The sequence below is a fragment of the Peromyscus californicus genome, unplaced genomic scaffold (genome assembly GCF_007827085.1).
Source record: "Peromyscus californicus insignis strain IS unplaced genomic scaffold, ASM782708v3 Scaffold_7__1_contigs__length_154581171, whole genome shotgun sequence".
Classification (NCBI taxonomy): domain Eukaryota; kingdom Metazoa; phylum Chordata; class Mammalia; order Rodentia; family Cricetidae; genus Peromyscus; species Peromyscus californicus.
In genome coordinates this window covers 105,347,461-105,366,661 of record NW_026294595.1, presented here as the reverse complement: position 1 = coordinate 105,366,661, position 19,201 = coordinate 105,347,461, and the positions used below count along the sequence as shown (strand labels likewise).

At 51.4% G+C, this 19,201-nt stretch overlaps 1 protein-coding gene across 3 annotated transcripts; it reads left to right on the top strand.

Annotated features, from left to right (window-relative positions):
* The first annotated feature begins 5,200 nt into the window (after positions 1 to 5,200).
* Lzts3 (leucine zipper tumor suppressor family member 3) lies at positions 5,201 to 15,785 on the top strand. 3 transcript variants are annotated; one of them, XM_052723018.1, is made up of 5 exons: positions 5,201 to 5,332; positions 10,569 to 10,731; positions 11,222 to 11,698; positions 12,036 to 12,827; positions 13,215 to 15,785. In XM_052723018.1, exons 2-5 carry the CDS (start codon positions 10,660 to 10,662, stop codon positions 13,911 to 13,913), a joined length of 2,040 nt encoding a protein of 679 aa, XP_052578978.1. In that variant the 5' UTR covers positions 5,201 to 5,332; positions 10,569 to 10,659; the 3' UTR covers positions 13,914 to 15,785. The 3 variants fall into 3 exon arrangements, with proteins under 3 accessions (XP_052578978.1, XP_052578975.1, XP_052578976.1); XM_052723015.1 differs by having other exon boundaries at positions 12,036 to 12,890; XM_052723016.1 differs by having other exon boundaries at positions 5,208 to 5,328; positions 12,036 to 12,890.
* Positions 15,786 to 19,201: the final 3,416 nt, after the last annotated feature.

The window sequence follows — 19,201 nt, the reverse complement described above, 5'->3', positions numbered from 1 at the left end:
CCCGAAGCCTAGTGCTGGAAAACAACACAGATTTACTTATGTGTGTAGTTATTTTGATACAGGGTCTCTTGTATCTCAGGCTGGCCTTGAACTCCATACAGAGCTGTGGATGATGTTGAACTTCTGATCCTCCTGCTTAACTCCAAGTGCTAAGATGACAAGTGTGCCCTGCCTGCTCAGTTTTATGATGTGATAGAGCTCAAACCTAGGACTTCATGCAAGCACCGAGTTATAACCACAGCCCAATGTAGAGTTATTGTGTTTGGAATCTTAAAACTCCAACATAGTTTTTACAGGGTAGGACTGAGTTCCTTTCAGGAAATGGCCCATTTCTTTGCTAGTTGTCCTACATCTGCAAAACCAATTATATCATTCTCTCTAGCCAGTTTTCTATTAGCTTTCCTTCTGTTTTTCTTCTCTTTTTGTTTGTTTAGACAGGTTTTCTCTGTATAGATCAGGCTGGCCTGGAACTCAGAGAACTGCCTGCCTCTGCCTCCCGAGTGCTGGGATTAAGGGAGAGCACGACCACGCCCAGCCACATCAGTATTCATTTTTAACAGGTCTCACTGCACAGCCCTGGCAGGCCTGAAACTTGATATATAGGCCAAGCTGGCCTTGAACTCAGAGAAATCCACCTGCTTCTGGCCCCCCAGAGTACTGGGTTAAAGGCATGTACCACCATACCAGACCCGATCATCAGTCTTTTCCCTTTCCTTTCCTTTCCTTTCCTTTCCTTCCTTCCTTCCTTCCTTCCTTCCTTCCTTCCTTCCTTTCTTCTTTCTCAATCAGTTTGACTTTTGTTTTTAATGGCTCTTCTTTATCCCATTGATAAGAGAGGGATTCCGAAGCCTAAAGTTACAGGAGCTGCCAAACAGAGCACCTGACACTAGACAAGTGAGGTTGATAGCATGTGTTTCTTAAATGTGACCACAGTTCAGGGGAAGAAGATACGCAAGCCAGGCACAGCAGCACTGGAGCTGCACCTGGGAATGGAGAAAACAAATGGGAGCTGTGGAGGCGAGCTTCGCAGTACCAAGAGGGTGGTGGTGCCCTCTAGCTTTGGTAGTGAATGTGATTGATTGGCCAGTTTGAATCCTAGATCTGAGAAAGGAATTAAAACCTGCCGATGGAGAAGTAAGTGCCTTATGTGCTCTATTGGTATGAAACTTGGGGGCTTTACTCGCATGTTCAAAGTAGAAGGGCAACCTGCAATTAGACCATTTACACCTTCCTGAGTTTACCAAAGCCAAGGTAGTACATAATCTTGAGTCTTAGTATCAGCTGTGATAAATTAGGGTTCCTCTTCACCCTCCCTAGGATTTCACTCTCTAGCTCAGGCTGGCCTGAAAGCATGTAACCCAGCTTGGCCTTGTGGCAGTCTGCCTCTCTCCTACCCCAATGCCCACTGCTGGGATTACAGGTGACACCTTTTGTGATTTTTTTCCATGTGGATGGGTGTTTTGCCTGCATGTATGTCTGTGTACCACATGCTTACCTGGTGCCTTTGGAGGCCTGAAGAGGGTATTGGATCTTCTCAGACTGAAGTCCCAGATGGTTGTGAGCTGTCATGTAGGTGCAGTGACTGGAACTTCCAGAGGAATGGATCCTCTAGAAGAGTAGCTGGCTGGTTCTCTTAACTACTGAGCCATTTCTCCAGCCCATAAATAATTTACTTTTTTAGAGGGAGTCTTACTACGTTGTCCAAGCTGATCTCCAGTTTGTGGGCTTCCACCTCAAGCTCCTGAGTAGCTTGGACTACAGGCATGTGCTAACACACATAGCTATGAATGACTTCTTTTCTTTTGAAACAGGTTTTTGCCAGGTGGTGGTGGTGCACACCTTTAATCCCAATACTTGGGAGGCAGAGGAAGGTGGATCTCTGAGTTCTAGGCCAGCCTGGTCTACGGAGTGAGTTCCAGGACAGCCAGGGATACACAGAGAAACCCTGTCTCGAAGATAAAAAGAAAGAGTTTTTCACTTTGTAGCCCAGGCTGGCCTCAAACTCCAAGCACTCTTCCTGCTTCAGCCACCCGAGTACTGGGATTAGCACATCCTCCTTGGTGCTTTGTATTGCTCTGAAGAAACGAAACCACATTCCCCGTGAAACGGGACAGAGCTGTAAAGAGAATACACTGAAATGAAGGTAGAGATGTAAGAGAAGAGGACAACAGGAAAATGGAATGAACGGAGTCAAATCTTCATGAAGACTGATGAAAATTAAATATGTGATGGCTAAGAAAGACTTCACATAAGCACTTGTTCAGGGTGCAGGGACAGTTTGACAGTGGTCACTTAGTGCAACAGTTTGGTGGGCTCTAAAATCTGTTCACAGAATGACAGGAATGTATTATGACTTTGTGGGGTTTTTGTTTTGTTTTTTTTTTCTTTCCTTTTTTTTTTTTTTGGTGACAGGGTTTCTCTGTGTAACATCCCTAGCTGTCCTGGAACTCGCTTTGTGGATCAGACTGGCCCCCCAACTCACAGAGATCTGGGATTAAACCCCAGCATTGCGCCACCACACTTGGCATATTATGACTTTTCTAAATTGAAAAGACATCTCTTGTTTCTAGAAAGTTAACAAGTGGTGCTCCTGAGACATATAATAGCAACATATTTGAATTCTGAGGATAAAGAAAAACTCCGGGCAGATGAGATAGTTCAGCAGGTAAAGTGCTTGGGACACAATCTCAATTCTCTTCCCCAGAGCCATGATGGAAGGAGAAAACTGACTTCCAAAAGTTGTCCTCTGACCCCCTCGTACCTGCCAGGGTACTTTTTCTCAAAAACTCATCAATAATAATTTTTGAAAGGATAAGACACATTCTTAAAAGCATGAGGCAAAGCACTTGCTTTAAACTGATAAACCAGCTCTGCCACCATTTCCAGTGAGAAGACAATGAGAGAGGATGGAAGATGAGAAGAATTCTGTGAACAGGAAGAGTCTATGAATGCATTTTCACATAGGTCAGATGCTTAGAAGAACTGTCCTCCTAGAAATTGGCCTTGTGACAGATGGGGCCAAGGAAGGAATAGAAAATTCAGAGCCTAAATACTGCCAATGACATTAAGACCAAATAAACAGAATGGGCAGAAGCAAAAAATAACTTCTTTTTTTCCTTTTCAAGACAGGGTTTCTCTGTGTAGCCCTGGCTGTCCTGGGGCTATCTCTAGACCAGGCTGCCTCTGCCTCCCAAGTGCTGGGATTAAAGGCATGCAGCATCATTGTCCAGCCAAAAAACAACTTAAAAAGAGGATGTGTGCCGGTGCATACCTTTAGACCCAGGACTTGGGAGGAGGCAGAGGCAAGTAGATCTCTGTGAGTTTAAGGCCAGAGTTCCAGGACAGCCAGAGCTGTTACACAGAGAAGCCTTATCTGGGGGGTGGGGGTCTGTGTGGTGCTGGGTGGAACCGAGGTTCTCATACATACTAGGTTAAGTATCCCTGAATCACACCATCCTCTCCTAGTGTTCCAAAGGCAGAGGCAAAGCAGAGCTCTGATTTCGGGGCCATAGTGAATTCAGGCGACCAGGCAGCCAGGGCTACCCAGTGAGAACCTGTCTTAAAAAACAAACAAAAACCCTTACCATAACTCCTCAAAATATACGTAATTGTGTGTCAATCAAAATTCTCTCCTGCCTGGCATGGTGGCACACAATTTTAATCCCGGCAGCCTGGTCTACATAGTGAGTTCCAGGACAGCCAAGCTCTGTAGAGAGACCCTGCCTCAAACCTCCTTTAAAAAAAAACAACAACAAAAAAAAAAAAACCCAGAAAATTTCTCTTGGGAGAATCTTCCCTTTTTCTCGTTGTCTACTCATTGAAATGGTAGCAAAGTGGGGCTCATCGGTTCATTGAAATGGTAGCAAAGTGGGGCTCATCGGTTTAAAGCAAGTGTGACATGCAGCAGGCACATTACCTCTCTGACTGGAAAAAAACAAATTTATCTCATGGTATGGTAGTCACAGCCAGGAGGACCACTACAAGTTCCATGACATGCCAGTTTACAGAGTTCTAGAATATGAAATGATTTGTCGTTGACTAATAATTGTGAAATAGGAACTTAGTTTATTTAATACATTTAAAGGCAATCATTAGAACTGAAAACAGGCATTCATTAAAGTCACCACAGATAATAGAAACAATTATAGGAAAAAAGCAAAAAGATAAAGACTATGACATAGGATGACTGAAGGCCAAACTCATCAGGTATCACAACAGATATGAATTATATCTCACGCCAGCCTTTTGCTGAAGTCTGGGCCTAGCTTGCGGCCCCATCCTGATCAAGCCAAGGCCATAGTTCAAGGCTGACTGCTTCCTCAGGCAGTCTTTCTGGGCCGCTGGCAATCACTGCAGTATACTCCATGTGCACTTGCCAAGGTGTCGATCTGAGTCAAGGTGAAGTATTCACATCACTCAGCCTCTCTGGGGTGGGGAACGGGATTGTTAGTTTTACACCAGGCACGAGCCAAGGTGAAAACGTTCAACTCCACTGGAGTATAAAATACATATTTCCAGTAGCGCCAAGTTTTAAATTGGTCGGTGTATTGACTCTTTCCTCCAACGATAAGGTAACCACAGGTGCCTTCACATCCCGAATACACATTGCCGGTTTGAAGGATCTTAAGTTGTTTGTTGTTGTTTTTCCTTAAATTTTTATATTCTGTGTATGGTTGTTCCGACTGCATATTTGTGCAGCATCCGCGGAGGCCAGAAGAAGGTGTGGGATCCCTTGGAACTAGTCACCATATGGGTGCTGGGAATTAAACCGGGGTCCGGTGGAAGAGCAGCCAGGGCTTTTGTCCACTGAGTCATCTCTCCAGTCCGATTTGAAGGTTTTAGGACTGCTGCACCGCGAATAGCTGGTGCAGGAGTTGAATCAGAGTCCAAGTGGGGTGTTGTCCCCAAACCAAAGGGCTCATACTCTTTGTTCAAGATGTGGGATTCAGAGAGACTAGGAACATGCTGGAGTTGTTGGAGAGCAGAAACTAGGGGTTGACACCAAGAATTTGGTACAGTGGTTAAAACGGACTGAGGCCGGAATATCTGTGCCACCCAGCCTGTGGGGCAGGCGGGCCAGCGCTCAGCGACCAAAGGGGTTAAGGCACCGAGTCCCGCCCCCGTCCAGGATTGGTGGCTCCAGGGGGCGTGGTCGGAGGGCGGGCTCGCGTTTGCCGCAGCCGCTGGTGGGCGGGCCGGGCGCGGGGCGGGAGGGGCCAAGAGCAGAGCCGGGCCGCGCCGCGAGCCCTGCGGGGCGGGCTTCGGGCTGCGCCAGAGAGCGGGGCAGCTGTCGCTGGTGTCTCAGCCTCTGCGCCGGACTCTGAGACAGTGAGTAAGTGATACAGGCCTGCCGGGGCGCCCCTCCAGGTTCTCCCTCGGGTCACCATGCCCGCTGCATCGCGTGCCGCTTCTAGTCGGTGGGAAGCTGGGGAGGGGGCGCGTCCCGCTGCTAGGGTACCGGGAGTTGGGGAATGAGGCCGATGATGTCATGGACGCTTCACCCAGCGGGGGTGGGGGGGTGGCGGCCGGAGGGGGTGCGGCCCGGATTATGTCACCTCTTCTCTCTGCACCCCGCCCCCCCTCCTGGGCCACGCGCGTTGATGGGGACCGAGGGAGATTTGGGTGGAATTTCTCCAACCGCAGGGACCTCTGTGGCACCTTTGCAGAGGATTTGTGGCTGGGGTCTAATTGCTAGTGAATGGCGACCCTTCCCCCCCACACACACTATGACACACATGCACAGCAGAGGCAGGCTGAGCGGGTGGGTGGGGGTGTGCTGTCGTTACCCTCAGCCCCTAAGCATCGGCTTCATCAGAGCTGGGATGCAGGGGATGGGCCTCCTCCCCTGCAGGTGCCCACGTTTCCAAGGAAAGATGCATCTCCTCTCATACATCCCAACCAAGAAGTTCTGCTCCCTGAATCCCTTCCCTTAATCCTTCCTGGAAGCCTTTCCTGGTTTCTCTGAATTCATTTCCTATTTGCATTGCTCATCACCAACATTCCCACATGCATTTGCCTTGCATTTTCTTGATGTCAGGGCCCAGAGACCCCCTAAAGATATCTTTTATGGCCTGAGGTAACACAGGCTTCCATGGGGAAGCTACACAGTGAAATCTCCCTGGGGCATCCTGAGCTAAGTGCTCCAAGACCCCTGGGGTATCAAGGATGCCAGGCTGAGAAGCAGTATTTGGACTGGTTCCAGAGGAATATAGGATGGGCAGAGAGCTGAGAGTAGGTTGTAGGTGGCGTGAAGAGCTCATGTCAGGAGAAATATAGGATGGCTACCAGGAGAGACCTTAAGGACTCTGCTACAAGCTCTACTTGGTTGTGGGTGCCAGAAAGAAGAATATCAGGCATTTGACACATAATACGGTTCCTTCTTTAAATTGCTGTAAGATAGATGTGAGAATCTGAGGTGGAATCATCTGCATGAGGTTCCATTCCCATCAGTTGAGCTGTGATTTACACCTGGAGCTGATGCTGCAAGAACTCTATTGCCCGGCTCATGGAAGGGTTTATTAGCCAGAGTCCATCTGCCCCCCTTGACTACTAATATTGTAATATCAAAGACACTGAGGGTTGATGGAACCAAACCAGAGACAGGCTCAGGCAACAGGCTATCATCCCAGAGTGATGCTGTTTAACTGCCCTTGCAGATTACAGTTCCCTCGGAGGCCAGTCCAGGCGCCTGGCCTACAGAGGGAGCTCAGCCCTGCCTCACCCCTCTGTTCCTACTTACTTACCAGGGAAATATATTCCACTCCTTGTCCCTCCAGATCTCTACCAGGGTTTTGAGGAAAGAATTTGCAGGAGCTCAAGGTTGGAAGAGGCAAGGGACAGGAAGTAGTTACAAGGGGTTGGCTATGACAGGCTAGAATCATGGCAAGGAACTCTGGGAATTGCCTACCGGTTGACTACGGAGCAGTCCTCATGTACAGCATGGGAAGGGTGGCTCAGGACAACGTCTAGGACCCTCAGCATCTGAATTTGACAAGGATCCACTCTGGAGGAAGAGTGAAGCAGAGTGACAGATGACCACCCCCAAACTATGGTCTGATCTCAGGAGGAGTGCACTTGGCAGTTATTTATAAAGCATCTTCCCAAACATTCATTACATTATCCCCTGTCACTCAAAATCACCACCGTCGCTCCTGTGTTTGTTCCTTCCTCCACCCCAGCCTCTGGTGCAGCTCCCTTGCTAGTCCTCTGCCTGTATCTCACTAGTGGCGTCAGCCTTCAGTGTTTTTTATCACATCTGTAATTCCTATCAGAACTTTGGCTTTTGGTGAAGTGCATGTGTGCACACACACAGAGGGATGATGGGGGTCCTGCTCCATCCCTCTCTGCCTTATTCCCTCGAGCCAGGATCTCTCACTGAACCTAGAGTTAGGCTGGCAGCCAGTAGATCTCAGTGCTCCTCCATTCTCTGCCCTCCATAGTGCTGGGGTTATGGGCGCTGGCACAGGCACAGCTAGCTTTTTGGACTGCTGGGGATTCAAACTCCGGTTCCCGTGCTCCCGCAGCAGGTACTCCTACTCACGGAGCCATCTCCCTGGCCTGTGGTTTTATTATTGTGTTTCCCATCTGTTTGTTTCGAGACAGGATCTAATGTAGCCTGGACTGGGCTCAAACTCAGTATGTATTCAAGGCAGACCTCGAACTCTTGATCCTCCTACCTCTGTGCGACCATGGAAAGTTTTCAGGGTTAATTTTAAAAGAGAAAGAAAAAGCCCTTTGATTTCAAACTTTAAGTGAGGGCCTCTACTGTCCTCTTCCTCCCCAGCCATTTTTTTCCCCTCTGAGACAGGGTTTTCCTGTGTAGCCCTGGCTGTCCTGGAACTCACTCTGTAGAGCAGGCTGACCTCAAACTCCTAGAGATCTGTCTGCCTCTGCCTCCCGAGTCCTGGATTCCACAGGAGTCACAGACAGCTGTGGGCTGCCACGTGGGTACTGGGAATTGAAGCTGGGTTCTCTGGAACAGCAGCCAGTGCTCTTAACCGCTGAGCCATCTCTCCAGCTCTAGTGGCCTCTTTTCACAGAGGACTCAGCTGTCTCCTCTCAGCACCTTTGCATGCCTGTGGTCTCTCTGCTTTTGCTTTGCATCGGTTTTCTAAAACCGTTTTGACATAGTCACCAGTGATGTTTTCAGCTGCTAAATCCAGGCCACACTTCAATTCCAGTTTCCCTTCTGGACCCTCTCTTCTTTTTTTTTTTTTTTTTTTTTTTTTTGGTTTTTCGAGACAGGGTTTCTCTGTGTAGCTTTGAGCCTTTCCTGGAACTCACTTGGTAGCCCAGGCTGGCCTCGAACTCACAGAGATCCGCCTGCCTCTGCCTCCCGAGTGCTGGGATTAAAGGCGTGCGCCACCACCGCCCGGCTCCCTCTCTTCTTTTCAACACTAGAAACTGCCCCTGTATTCTCCTTCCTTTTTCCATCCCTCCCTCCCAGTCTCTCTCATTTTCTTTAGTTTCTTTGTTTTGGTTTTTTTTTTTTTTTTTTTTAAGATGGACTCTCATCTCATTTGGTTCTCAGAATTGTATCAAACTTCCAGGCTCAAGCACTTCCCCCCCAGGTAGCTCAGGCTGCCCTGCAGCTCCCCCTACCTGCATTTCTTCCTTCTCCTCCTCTTCTTCCTGATTTTTCTATACTAGGGTTTGAATCCAGGGTCTTGCACTTGCTAGGGAAGTAGTTGATCACCGGTCACTTTTTTCTTTTTTAAGACAGGGTCTCACCGGATTGCTCAGGCTGGCCTTGAATTTGCAATCTTTGCTTCAGAATCCCAAGTAGAAGAGATTATGGGCCTGTGCCTCCAGGCTAGTTAGTGCCCCTGTTTTGAATCCCCTCCCCATTCTGGCTTTCGGGCACAGTGTCTCTTGGACTTTTTCCTGCTCGCACACTACCTCCCAGACTTATAGGGCTCCACCACCCTTGCTGCTGGGCCCGCCCACACCACTCTGGGATGCTAACAATCTCATTCTTTCCACCCTGGAAGAGGTATCTTTGGGTCTTCTCAACAACACCTATTTCTCCTAAGCAATCTCCCTCCCCCTGTCATGTTAATGATGTCACACCCACACCTGTGCCCTAGCCTCCTCTCATGTTCCCTCCACCTGAGCTCCAGCTGCATGAGGATTTGCCAGTTCTTCCTGTAACCATGCCCAGGCTTCCTTCTTGGCTTCAAGCCTCAGGCCATTTGATTTTCACCCTGCCGGTCCCAGCTTTTCCCTGCATTGAACTCAGTAAGGATGAGAGAGGGGCCAATGTTTAGGGTAGGAGGGGGTCTCAAGGCTGAGGGCTAGCAGGCTAGAGTCTCTCCCAAGTGGAGACAGCTGGAGCTAGGGTAAGGCAAAAGAGGCTGAGGGCATAAATGTACAGAGGCCTCACTCTTGGGGTGGGTGGCACACCTGTACATCCCACACCTCAGTGTTTCCCTAGGTGCTTCATGTGCACAAGACTAGTGTCAGCCTGCATGTGAGCACAGAATGGCCCAAAGGAGGAGGGTGGCAACTGTGCTCTTTTCTGTACCTGTAGGGATAGGCACTGAATGAATTTCTGCAATGTCGACGGCCAGCTTGCTAGTGAACTTACCCACTACCTAGAGCCACAGTGTAGACTGTGGCCAGAAGAAATTGAAGGGCACATGTGTTGGCAGCCTCCCTCGGTTTGGAGCCTGACAAGAAGGAAGCAGCATTAGAATTAGGCATCTTGGAAGAAAGAGGTCTGCAGAGCATTCAGGGGAGCATGCATGGACCTCTTAACAGGGTGCCCTGCCTGCTTTCTGGAGTTTATAGCCTGAAGAACATCCCTCTTTCATAACTGACACACATATTTGAGCTATTAGAACCTCATGCCAGTGACCGGGACTTGCCTGGTATCCCTGCCCACCTGTGTTATACAGCTCTCCGGGACAGGTGTTCCAAGGTGCTGGCTTGAGACAAAGGAACCAGGAAGCAAGCTAGGCCTCTTTGAGCAGGAGGCCTTGCTCCCCCTCCTGTGGGTAAGCTTTGAGGGAGAGAGCACACCCAACCGAACTGGCTCAGAGGACTTCATGGTCAACTGAACGGGGTCAAGGTCCAAAGGGAAAGGGGGGTGTGTGTGTGTGGAGGAATGGCTAATCCAAGAACTCTTCCTGGTGGTACTGCATTCTTAGCAAGGTTCAGCAGGCATGGCATCCTCAGGGGTCATCATCACTGGTTGCGCAAGTCCCGCCCCTCCTTCACCCACCTGTGGGAAAAGCCAGGCGGGAGGAGCTGGCTGCTTGTGTTCTGGTGTTGCTGCGTCCCTGGCCCGGTCTCTGCCAGTTTAGGAACTGCTATGGAGTACTGATATCAGAGAGTGGGGCACCCTGGGGCCACGCCACCACGAGGCCAAGTTAGGAAGACCTCTGGGAGGGCTCTCTTGCCACCTGCTGCAACCGCTGCATAACCACGGCTGCGCCCACCGGCGACCTTGGCGCAGGCCGCAGCGGCAGCTCCGCCCACCCAACTCCAAGACTGGGCTTCTCTCCCTCGCCTGCCGCCTCCGGGCGCCTGGCGCGGCAGCTCCGTTTTCAATTCTTCCCATTTCACAGAGGAGAAAACTGTAGTACGGGATGGCTTGGTCGGCTAGTTCAAAGCCACGCAGCTGCTTCGGGCCTAGCCCGGGTTTCCAGAGTGAGCCACATGGCCCCTGCAGACCCGGCCTCGGAGGGCCCCAAGCTTGAGGACCCGCCGGCCCCCCACCTGTTTGGAAAGGTAAGGAGAGAAGTGTCGCCTGTAATTAGCTTTCACCTTGTTTACCACCTTAGATGGGGAGGGGGGTGCTGGGAAAGACCCGCACTGTGTCATCTTTTTTTGTACAGGGTTATTTGTGTCTCTCCTTTACCCTCTTGAAGTCAGGTACTGCTTTTCTCAACCAGTCCCGTCTTCCCAGCCCAGGAAGCTGGACTGTAGCAATCATGATCCCGGGTAAATTTAGTGAAAACTAAACTCTGGGAGTTGCAGCACCGTTAAGTCACTAGTCTGGGAGGCTCATGGGTGGAGTGGGGTGAAGGAGTGAGCCCCGCTGAGAAGGTATGTGCATGGTACCTTGGCACAAAGGCAGAGCTAGTCCTTCATCTTGGAAGCCTGGTTATACTCTGGGGTCCGCTGTAAGGAACACAGAGAGACAAAGTGGGGCCTGGGCTGACTTGCTTGGGGCTGGGGGTGGATTCTGACCTCTCTGCCTTCCCACTTGTGCCCACAGTGCCCTTCTGGCTTAGTCATGGCGAAGCTGGAGACGTTACCCGTGCGCGCTGATCCCGGGAGGGACCCTCTCCTGGCCTTTGCCCCCCGGCCTTCTGAGCTTGGACCCCCAGATCCCCGCCTGACCATGGGCAGTGTGGGTAGTGGGGTGACCCATGCCCAGGAGTTTCCTATGAAAAGCGTGGGCACTCGAACAGGGGGTGGGGGCAACCAGGGCAGTTTCCCTGGTCCTAGAGGCAGTGGTAGTGGAGCCAGCAGGGAGAGACCTGGCCGCTACCCATCAGAGGACAAGGTTCTCGCCAACTCTCTCTACCTCAATGGCGAGCTGCGGGGTAGTGACCACACAGATGTTTGTGGTAACGTGGTGGGCAGCAGTGGGGGCAGCAGCAGCAGTGGGGGCAGCGACAAGGCTCCACCACAGTATCGTGAACCCAATCACCCACCGAAGCTCCTGACCACCTCTGGCAAGCTAGACCAGGTTAGTCCCCAGGACCTGAGGGCCTCATAGCCTGGTTTAGAGTGGGGGGTAACTGAGCGAGGAGGTTAAGGTGGGGCTTCTTAGGGGGAATCATGGGAGCCTGGATGAGAACCATTGTGGGGAGTTCTGGAGTGCAATCCTGGGGCTAAGTCTCTCTTGTGGATCCAGGACAGAGATGGCTTGTGGGAGACTTGAGGTGGAGCCTCAGATGGGGAGACTTGGTGAGATCTAACAGGGGCAGGAGGTGGTTCTCGAACAAGTCTCGGACATAAGGAAGAGGAGGGGCCAAGGATAAGAGATCTCAGTCTGATGCCTCTTTCCCCTTCCTTTTATGCAGTGCTCAGAGCCACTAGTTCGGCCATCAGCCTTCAAACCTGTTGTACCCAAGAACTTTCATTCCATGCAGAACTTGTGTCCTCCACAGACCAATGGGACCCCTGAGGGACGACAGGGCCCCGCTGGCCTCAAGGGCGGACTGGACAAGTCACGGACCATGACCCCCGCGGGTGGGAGTGGGGGTGGCCTCTCAGACTCAGGCCGGAACTCACTCACAAGCCTGCCTACCTATAGTTCCAGCTATAGCCAGCATCTGGCACCCCTCAGTGCTTCCACCAGCCATATCAACCGTATTGGCACTGCCGGCTACAGTAGTGGCAGCAGTGGTGGGGGGTCAGGCTACCAAGATCTGGGGACCTCTGACAGCGGGCGGGCCTCCAGTAAGAGTGGGTCGTCGTCATCCATGGGGCGGTCAGGCCACCTGGGATCTGGGGAGGGTGGAAGTGGGGGCCTGCCGTTTGCAGCCTGCTCGCCACCCTCGCCCAGTGCACTGATCCAGGAGTTGGAGGAGCGGCTGTGGGAGAAGGAGCAGGAGGTGGCTGCTCTGCGGCGCAGCCTGGAACAGAGCGAGGCAGCCGTGGCCCAGGTGCTGGAGGAACGGCAGAAGGCCTGGGAGCGGGAGCTAGCGGAGCTCCGGCAGGGCTGCAGTGGGAAGCTGCAGCAGGTGGCGCGCCGCGCCCAGCGCGCCCAGCAGGGCCTCCAGCTGCAGGTGCTGCGGCTACAGCAGGACAAGAAGCAGCTGCAGGAGGAGGCGGCCCAGCTGATGAGGCAACGGGAAGAGCTAGAGGACAAGGTGGCCGCCTGCCAGAAGGAGCAGGCCGACTTCCTGCCCCGGATGGAGGAAACTAAGTGGGAGGTGCGGGCTGGGGGCTTAGATCTTTCTTCTCTGGCTCCCTTTCAACTTCTCTTCCTCTGGAGACCCCGGAGCAGCAACTTACTGCTGTGTAGTGGGGGGAGTCGTGAAGGGAGTAGGACCGCATCAGTTCAGAGTGGCCACGAGACTAGAGACTGCCCTTGGGCTGTGTCAGATGATAAGGCAGGGAGCCCCCTGCGGGCTGAGCCTGAGTCCAGGGGAAGCTCGGTGCCTCCGGAGCTAGATCTGGGAGCTGGGTTGAGATGAGCCCTTACTCCCTCGGCTCTGCCTTTACCCTGGCTTCTGCTTCTGCCTGTCCCTGTCCAGGTGTGCCAGAAGGCCGGGGAGATTTCCCTCCTGAAGCAGCAACTCAAGGACTCGCAGGCCGATGTGTCGCAGAAGTTGAGTGAGATCGTGGGGCTGCGCTCACAACTTCGGGAGGGAAGGGCCTCCCTCCGGGAGAAGGAGGAACAGCTGCTCAGCTTGAGGGACTCCTTCGGCAGCAAACAGGCCAGCCTGGAGCTGAGTGAAGGCGAGCTGCCCACTGCCTGCCTCAAGCCTGCACTGACCCCTGTGGACCTGGCCGAGCCACAGGAGGCACTGGCCTCCTGTGAGAGTGATGAGGCCAAGATGCGCCGGCAGGCTGGGGTGGCAGCTGCTGCTTCCCTGGTTTCTGTCGATGGGGAGGTGGATGCTGGGGGAGAGGGTGGGACACGAGCCCTGCGCAGGGAGGTGGGGAGACTGCAGGCTGAGCTGGCTGCTGAGCGGCGTGCCCGGGAGCGCCAGGGTGCCAGCTTTGCAGAGGAGCGCCGGGTGTGGTTGGAGGAGAAGGAGAAGGTCATCGAGTACCAGAAACAGCTCCAGCTGAGTTATGTGGAGATGTACCAGCGCAACCAGCAGCTGGAGCGGCGGCTTCGGGAGCGTGGGGCAGCAGGGGGTGCCAGCACGCCTACTCCCCAGCATGGTGAGGAGAAGAAAGCCTGGACCCCCTCCCGCCTCGAGCGCATCGAGTCCACAGAAATCTGATTCCCTATCTGCGTGCACAACCTTCTGACAAGTGCCCTGTCTGAAGGTCGGAGTCACCAATGTTCCCTTCCATTCATTTCCCTTCCCCGTGTGTGCTGCATATCCCCAAACCAAAGAGGTTCTCAAAGCAGCTGTGACCAGCCCCCTTATCCCCCGAGTCCATGCAGCTCCAGCACTGCCTTTGTGGGGAGCCACTCCAGACCCTCCTGCCAAGGAGAGCGTCGGGAGGGCAGAGTGCATGGCGGGTGAGGTCCCAGGTACAGGGAGCATGCTCCTTTTCTGGAAAGCCTCTCGTTGGAGATGGAGGCAGGCTTGCATTGCCAGGAAGTACCCTAGCCCCCTTCCCGGATCTTGGGCCACTGCTGCTGGCCACCTTGTGTCCAGTGCTACTGTCTGTGCTCTCCTAGGCCACACAGCCTGAAGGAGCCTGCGTGGGTCTACCAATGTCCACAGACCCTAGGCTCTTGGTCTCTCTCCTTCATGTGGTGTTCTCCTTCCCCAGGCAGATTAGCAGGAGAAGTAGGAGCAGATGGCCTGCCTGTGGTTGAGAGGGCTACCTGCCCAACCCCTCCCCCAGCAAGGTATCTTTGGCTCAGGCCTTAGAGCCTGGACTAGTCCTGAGCATGTGCCCCTCTGTGTATATTGAGGGAGGTGAGAGTCGGGGCTGGAAGCTCAGTACCCAGGGGAGACCTGCCTTCCTATTCTTGGAAAGGGTCGCCTAGAGGCTTCTCAGCCCCACCCTCACCCTCTGGCCAGGATCCTACAAGGCTATATCCCCTGCTGCTTGGTGACCATCCCCAGGGTCACTGTTCAGCTCTAATGATAGCTATGAAGTGCTACCTGCCTCTTAGGGATTTTGTTCGCCCCATTTCTGAGCTCAGATGGATGTCTGATGTCTTCCTGTGTTTCCCCTCACTGTCTCCACCAGCCTCCTGCTTTCACGCTCACATCACCTTCCCAGGCTGCCTTTTCCTCCGAGTCTCACCTTTGCTCCCAGCAGAGAGCCCTGCTCGCCTCTCGGTGCCCTGCTCACTTCTCAGACCCACTGGCCCAAGTCTGAGCCTGGGCCCCTTGTTTGAGGGGCCAGTCAGGGTTGGATGTGACTGTCCCTGAAGAACAAGGCTAACCTTTGAGGATCACTGACCCTCGGGTTGCTTGCCAGACTCTTGAGTTGGCTCATTTGTCCGGGCAGGGATGGCTGGTATGGGCTGGGACAGTCAAGGTCACTCACTTCCTTATCTAGAATCTCTCAGAGTCTCTCTCCCCAAGACAGGCAGGGAAATTCTAATTTCTCTTTTAAGAAAGTAAAATTTCCAATTCACCAGCAATAACAATCAGAGGAGACTTGGCCCTCAGTCCTTGTATTTCTCTTTTTCACCCCCTCTTCCTGCCCCAAGATGGAATTTTGGGGTCTGGATGGAGAGGGTTGGTATCTACTGTGAGCAAGTCCCCCAACCCCTGACCAGCCTCCTCCCATGACTGGTGACTGTTCAACAAGCTGTGTACCGCCCACAAAAACAGGAGTGCCCTCTCTGTGCCCTCCAACCCTCTGCACAGCTCCTTCTGGGTGGTCCTCAATGGGTTTTTGACCTTGATTGGAGGCCACTCTGGCAACCACTGCCCATTCCTCTAATCCTTCACTGTACCTGCTCCAGACCCTGAGCCTGATCCACAGGGACTGGGAGAAGGCATTAACACAAAACAAAACAGAGATGGGGGGAGAAAAAAAAATGAACAGCTTTGGAATGTCCAACCACAAAATAAATTATATATAAATATATAAATATATATATATATCTACCATATGTGATGGAAAGACTTTTCATTTTCCGTTCCCAAAGAAATAAAATGGAGAAAGCCTCTTAAATGGCATTCTGTGGCCAGCTTGTATTTTTGCAAGTATGGGAGGTAAAGTTTGGGGGTGCAGGCAAAGCTGGAACAAACATTCTCTGGAGGAGGCATGGGACAGGAGGAACTCACTGTGCTATGCAAGGAGATTGGCTCAAAGCTCAAGTCTTCCATGTTTGGCCAGGAGTCATGGCTCACCTTTCCTACCAATGGGGCGTGGGAGCAGAGGAGGCTTCCTCTTCAGCTCAGGCTGTTAGCAGTGCTACCAGCTGGTTCTAGCTCAGGAGCTGTACACTATGCTGCTGGCCAGAAGGCAGGTGAGATGGGACAGCTAGGTGCAGCCTGCAGTCACTTAAAACACCTCACAGTGAGGAGCACAGAATCACAGAATGGGTTTTCAATTAATGGCAAAGAGACTCATGTATGCCATAAGTAGTGACCTGTACTTTATGGTAATTCCTTCAGTCCTCACAATGCCTTGTAGTAAAAAAAAAAAAAAAAACCAATAATTTTCTGTAAACATTGCAACTAGATCTACACTTTTTTTTTTTTCTTTTGGTTTTTCAAGACAGGGTTTCTCTGTGTAGCTTTGGTGCCTTTCCTGGAACTCACTCTGTAGCCCAGGTTGGCCTCGAACTCACAGAGATCCACCTGCCTCTGCCTCCCAAGTGCTGGGATTAAAGATGTGCTCCACCACTGCCCAGCTAGATCTACACTTTCACAGAGTGGTTTGTTTTCCCTTCACCCAATAACTCTAGATATAGGTGTTACAGATACTACTGGTTCCTTGTGGATCTAGAGCAGTAGTTCTCAACCTTGGGTCGCAACCTCTTGCGGTCAAACAACCCTTTCATAGGGGTAGCATATCAGATATTTACATTACGATTCCTAACAGTAGCAAAATTACAGTTACGAACTGGCAGTGAATATAATTTTTGGTTGGGGGTCACCTGTATTACAGGGTCACAGCCTTAGGAAGGTTAAGAAGCACTGCTCTAGAGTCTAGGTTTTTCATCCTCCCAACCTCCCAACCTACCTTGTTTCCTCTATGCCGCAGAGTGGCATAGCTTTCTAATGAGTATAATTTGCATCACTTTATCATGATATTAGAAGTTTTTTTTGTTTTTAAATTTATGATGTATAGTGTTCTGCCTGCATATATGCCTGCAGGCCAGAAGAGGGCACCATATTTCATTACAGATGGTTGTGAGCCACCATGTGGTTGCTGGGAATTGAACTCAGGACCTCTGGAAGAGCTGCCAGTGCTCTTAACCTCTGAGCCATCTCTCCAGCCCCTAGAAGTTTTTGGGGCCAAGCAGTGGTGGCACATGACTTTGATCCCAGCACTTGGGAGGCAGAGGCAGGCATATCTTTGTGAGTTCAATGCCAGCCTGGTCTACAGAGCTAGTTCTAGGACAGCCAGGGTTGTTTGTTACAAGGAGAAGCCCTGTCTTGTGTGTGTGTGGAGGGGGAGATTGAAGTTTTTCTGAGGCTGGATGTGATAGCACACTCCTTTAATCCTAATATTCAGGAGACAGAGGCAGGCAGATCTTTGAGTTGGAGACCAATCTGGTCTATATAGTGAGTTCCAGAACAGCTAGGGCTATATAGTGAGACCCTGTCTCAAGAAAGAAAGAAAGAAAGAAAATAAACAAATACCAATACTTAAAAAAAAAAAAAAAGCTTCTCTGTGGACTGGGAAAATGACTCTATCAATACAGTGCATGCCATACAGGCATGTGAACCTGAGTTTGGATTTCTAGCACCCACATAAAAGCAGGCCCTGAGGCCTGGTCTGTATCTGTAACCCCAGCACAGGGGCCACCAGAATATGGATGCGTCCCTGGAGTTCCTCGGCTAGCCTGTATAGCTAAATCTGATCCGTGAGCTCCAGTTTAGTGAGAGACATTGTCTCAAAAGTAAGATGGAGAGTGACTGAGAGAGACACCTGATGTTGACCACCGGCCTGCGCACGCAGGCGCGTGCGCGCGCGCGCGCGCGCGCGCACACACACACACACACACGCTCACACACACACACACGCTCACACACACACACACACACACACACACACACACACACACACACGCATGCACGCACGTATGTACTCACACATACACACAGAGCAAAAAAAGTTCCCAGGTCCCTGCCATAACTCTTCCCTTCCAGTCCTGTTGGCTAGAGCTGGGCCATAAGCTCCTCTCACTTCAGAGGAGACAAGGAAACAGTATTTGGCAGAGAAACTGGACTTTGGTGGCTGCCCAGGAGCAACCAAGTTTTGTCCCCTGGGTGTGGGATTTTTCACTCTGTGCTTGCAGGCAGATTGTAATCCCGTAAGTGAATGAGAAAAGAAGAAAAAGGAAAGGACAGGATTCCTCCTAGGTATGGTAGGGAAGAAAGTTTATTGTGGATAAAAGGGAGACATTGTCAGAGGCAGGAACATCTGGGAGAGTCCAGAGTGGGCATGACTCTGAGCCTTGTGAGGAGAGGGACAAAGGGGTTGGGGGTGGGGAGAACCATATGCAACAGCCAGGAGGCCCAAAAGAGAGCAGACCAAAAGGGACCAGGCAACTGAAGTGGCTGATTATATAGGGAAGGGTAGGTGGGGGAAGAGCAGCCCAGCTAGAGGGTTGGAGAAGTTTGGGGTAGGAGGCGGAGTAGTGGCTGAGGGGTACTGAGAGAACCTGGCGGCTTGATCCACTTTGATTTGTTAAACAGGCACCTCAGATGTTTGTCCCGGGTTTGAAACCTACCAGCAAGAAGCCCCTAGCGGGTATAAACCCTGGTCCAGAGGCACAAATGTTCAAACCGAGGCAAACTGCCTTACATAGAACTCAGAAGCTTGGATGCTGGGTTCCAACTTCTTTGTCATAACCTCTTACATTGCCCTGGTCCTCTCACCAGTGCCCTGGAGGGAGTGTGACGTCTCAGTTCTCCTTCACAGCTTTTAAATGGATGGCAGCCTGGGAACGGGCCTTCCTGCTACAAAGGACTTGATAGAATCCCTTCCAGCCCAGGTGGGAGACCCTCCTAAGAGAGGTACAAGACCATCCTTGACTTACCCTCCTCCAGTCCCAGTTTCTTGCATCCATTTTTGTTGTTGTCATTTGTTTCTTCGAGACATGGTTTATCTGTGTAGCCCTGGCTGTCCTGGAATGCGCTGTAGACCAGGCTGGCCTCAAACTCAGAGATCTGCTCCCTCTGCCTCCCAAGTACTGGGATTTAAGGCGTGCACTACTGTCATTTTTCTTTATCATTTATTTATTTATCTATCTATCTATCTATCTATCTATCTATCTATCTATCTATCTAGTTAGTTAGTTAGTTAGTTAGTTAGTTAGTTAGTTAGTTAGTTAGTTATAGACAAGATCGTGCTACCTAGCCATAGCTATCCTGGAACTCACTATGTAGACCAAGCTGGCTTCCAATTCATAAAGATC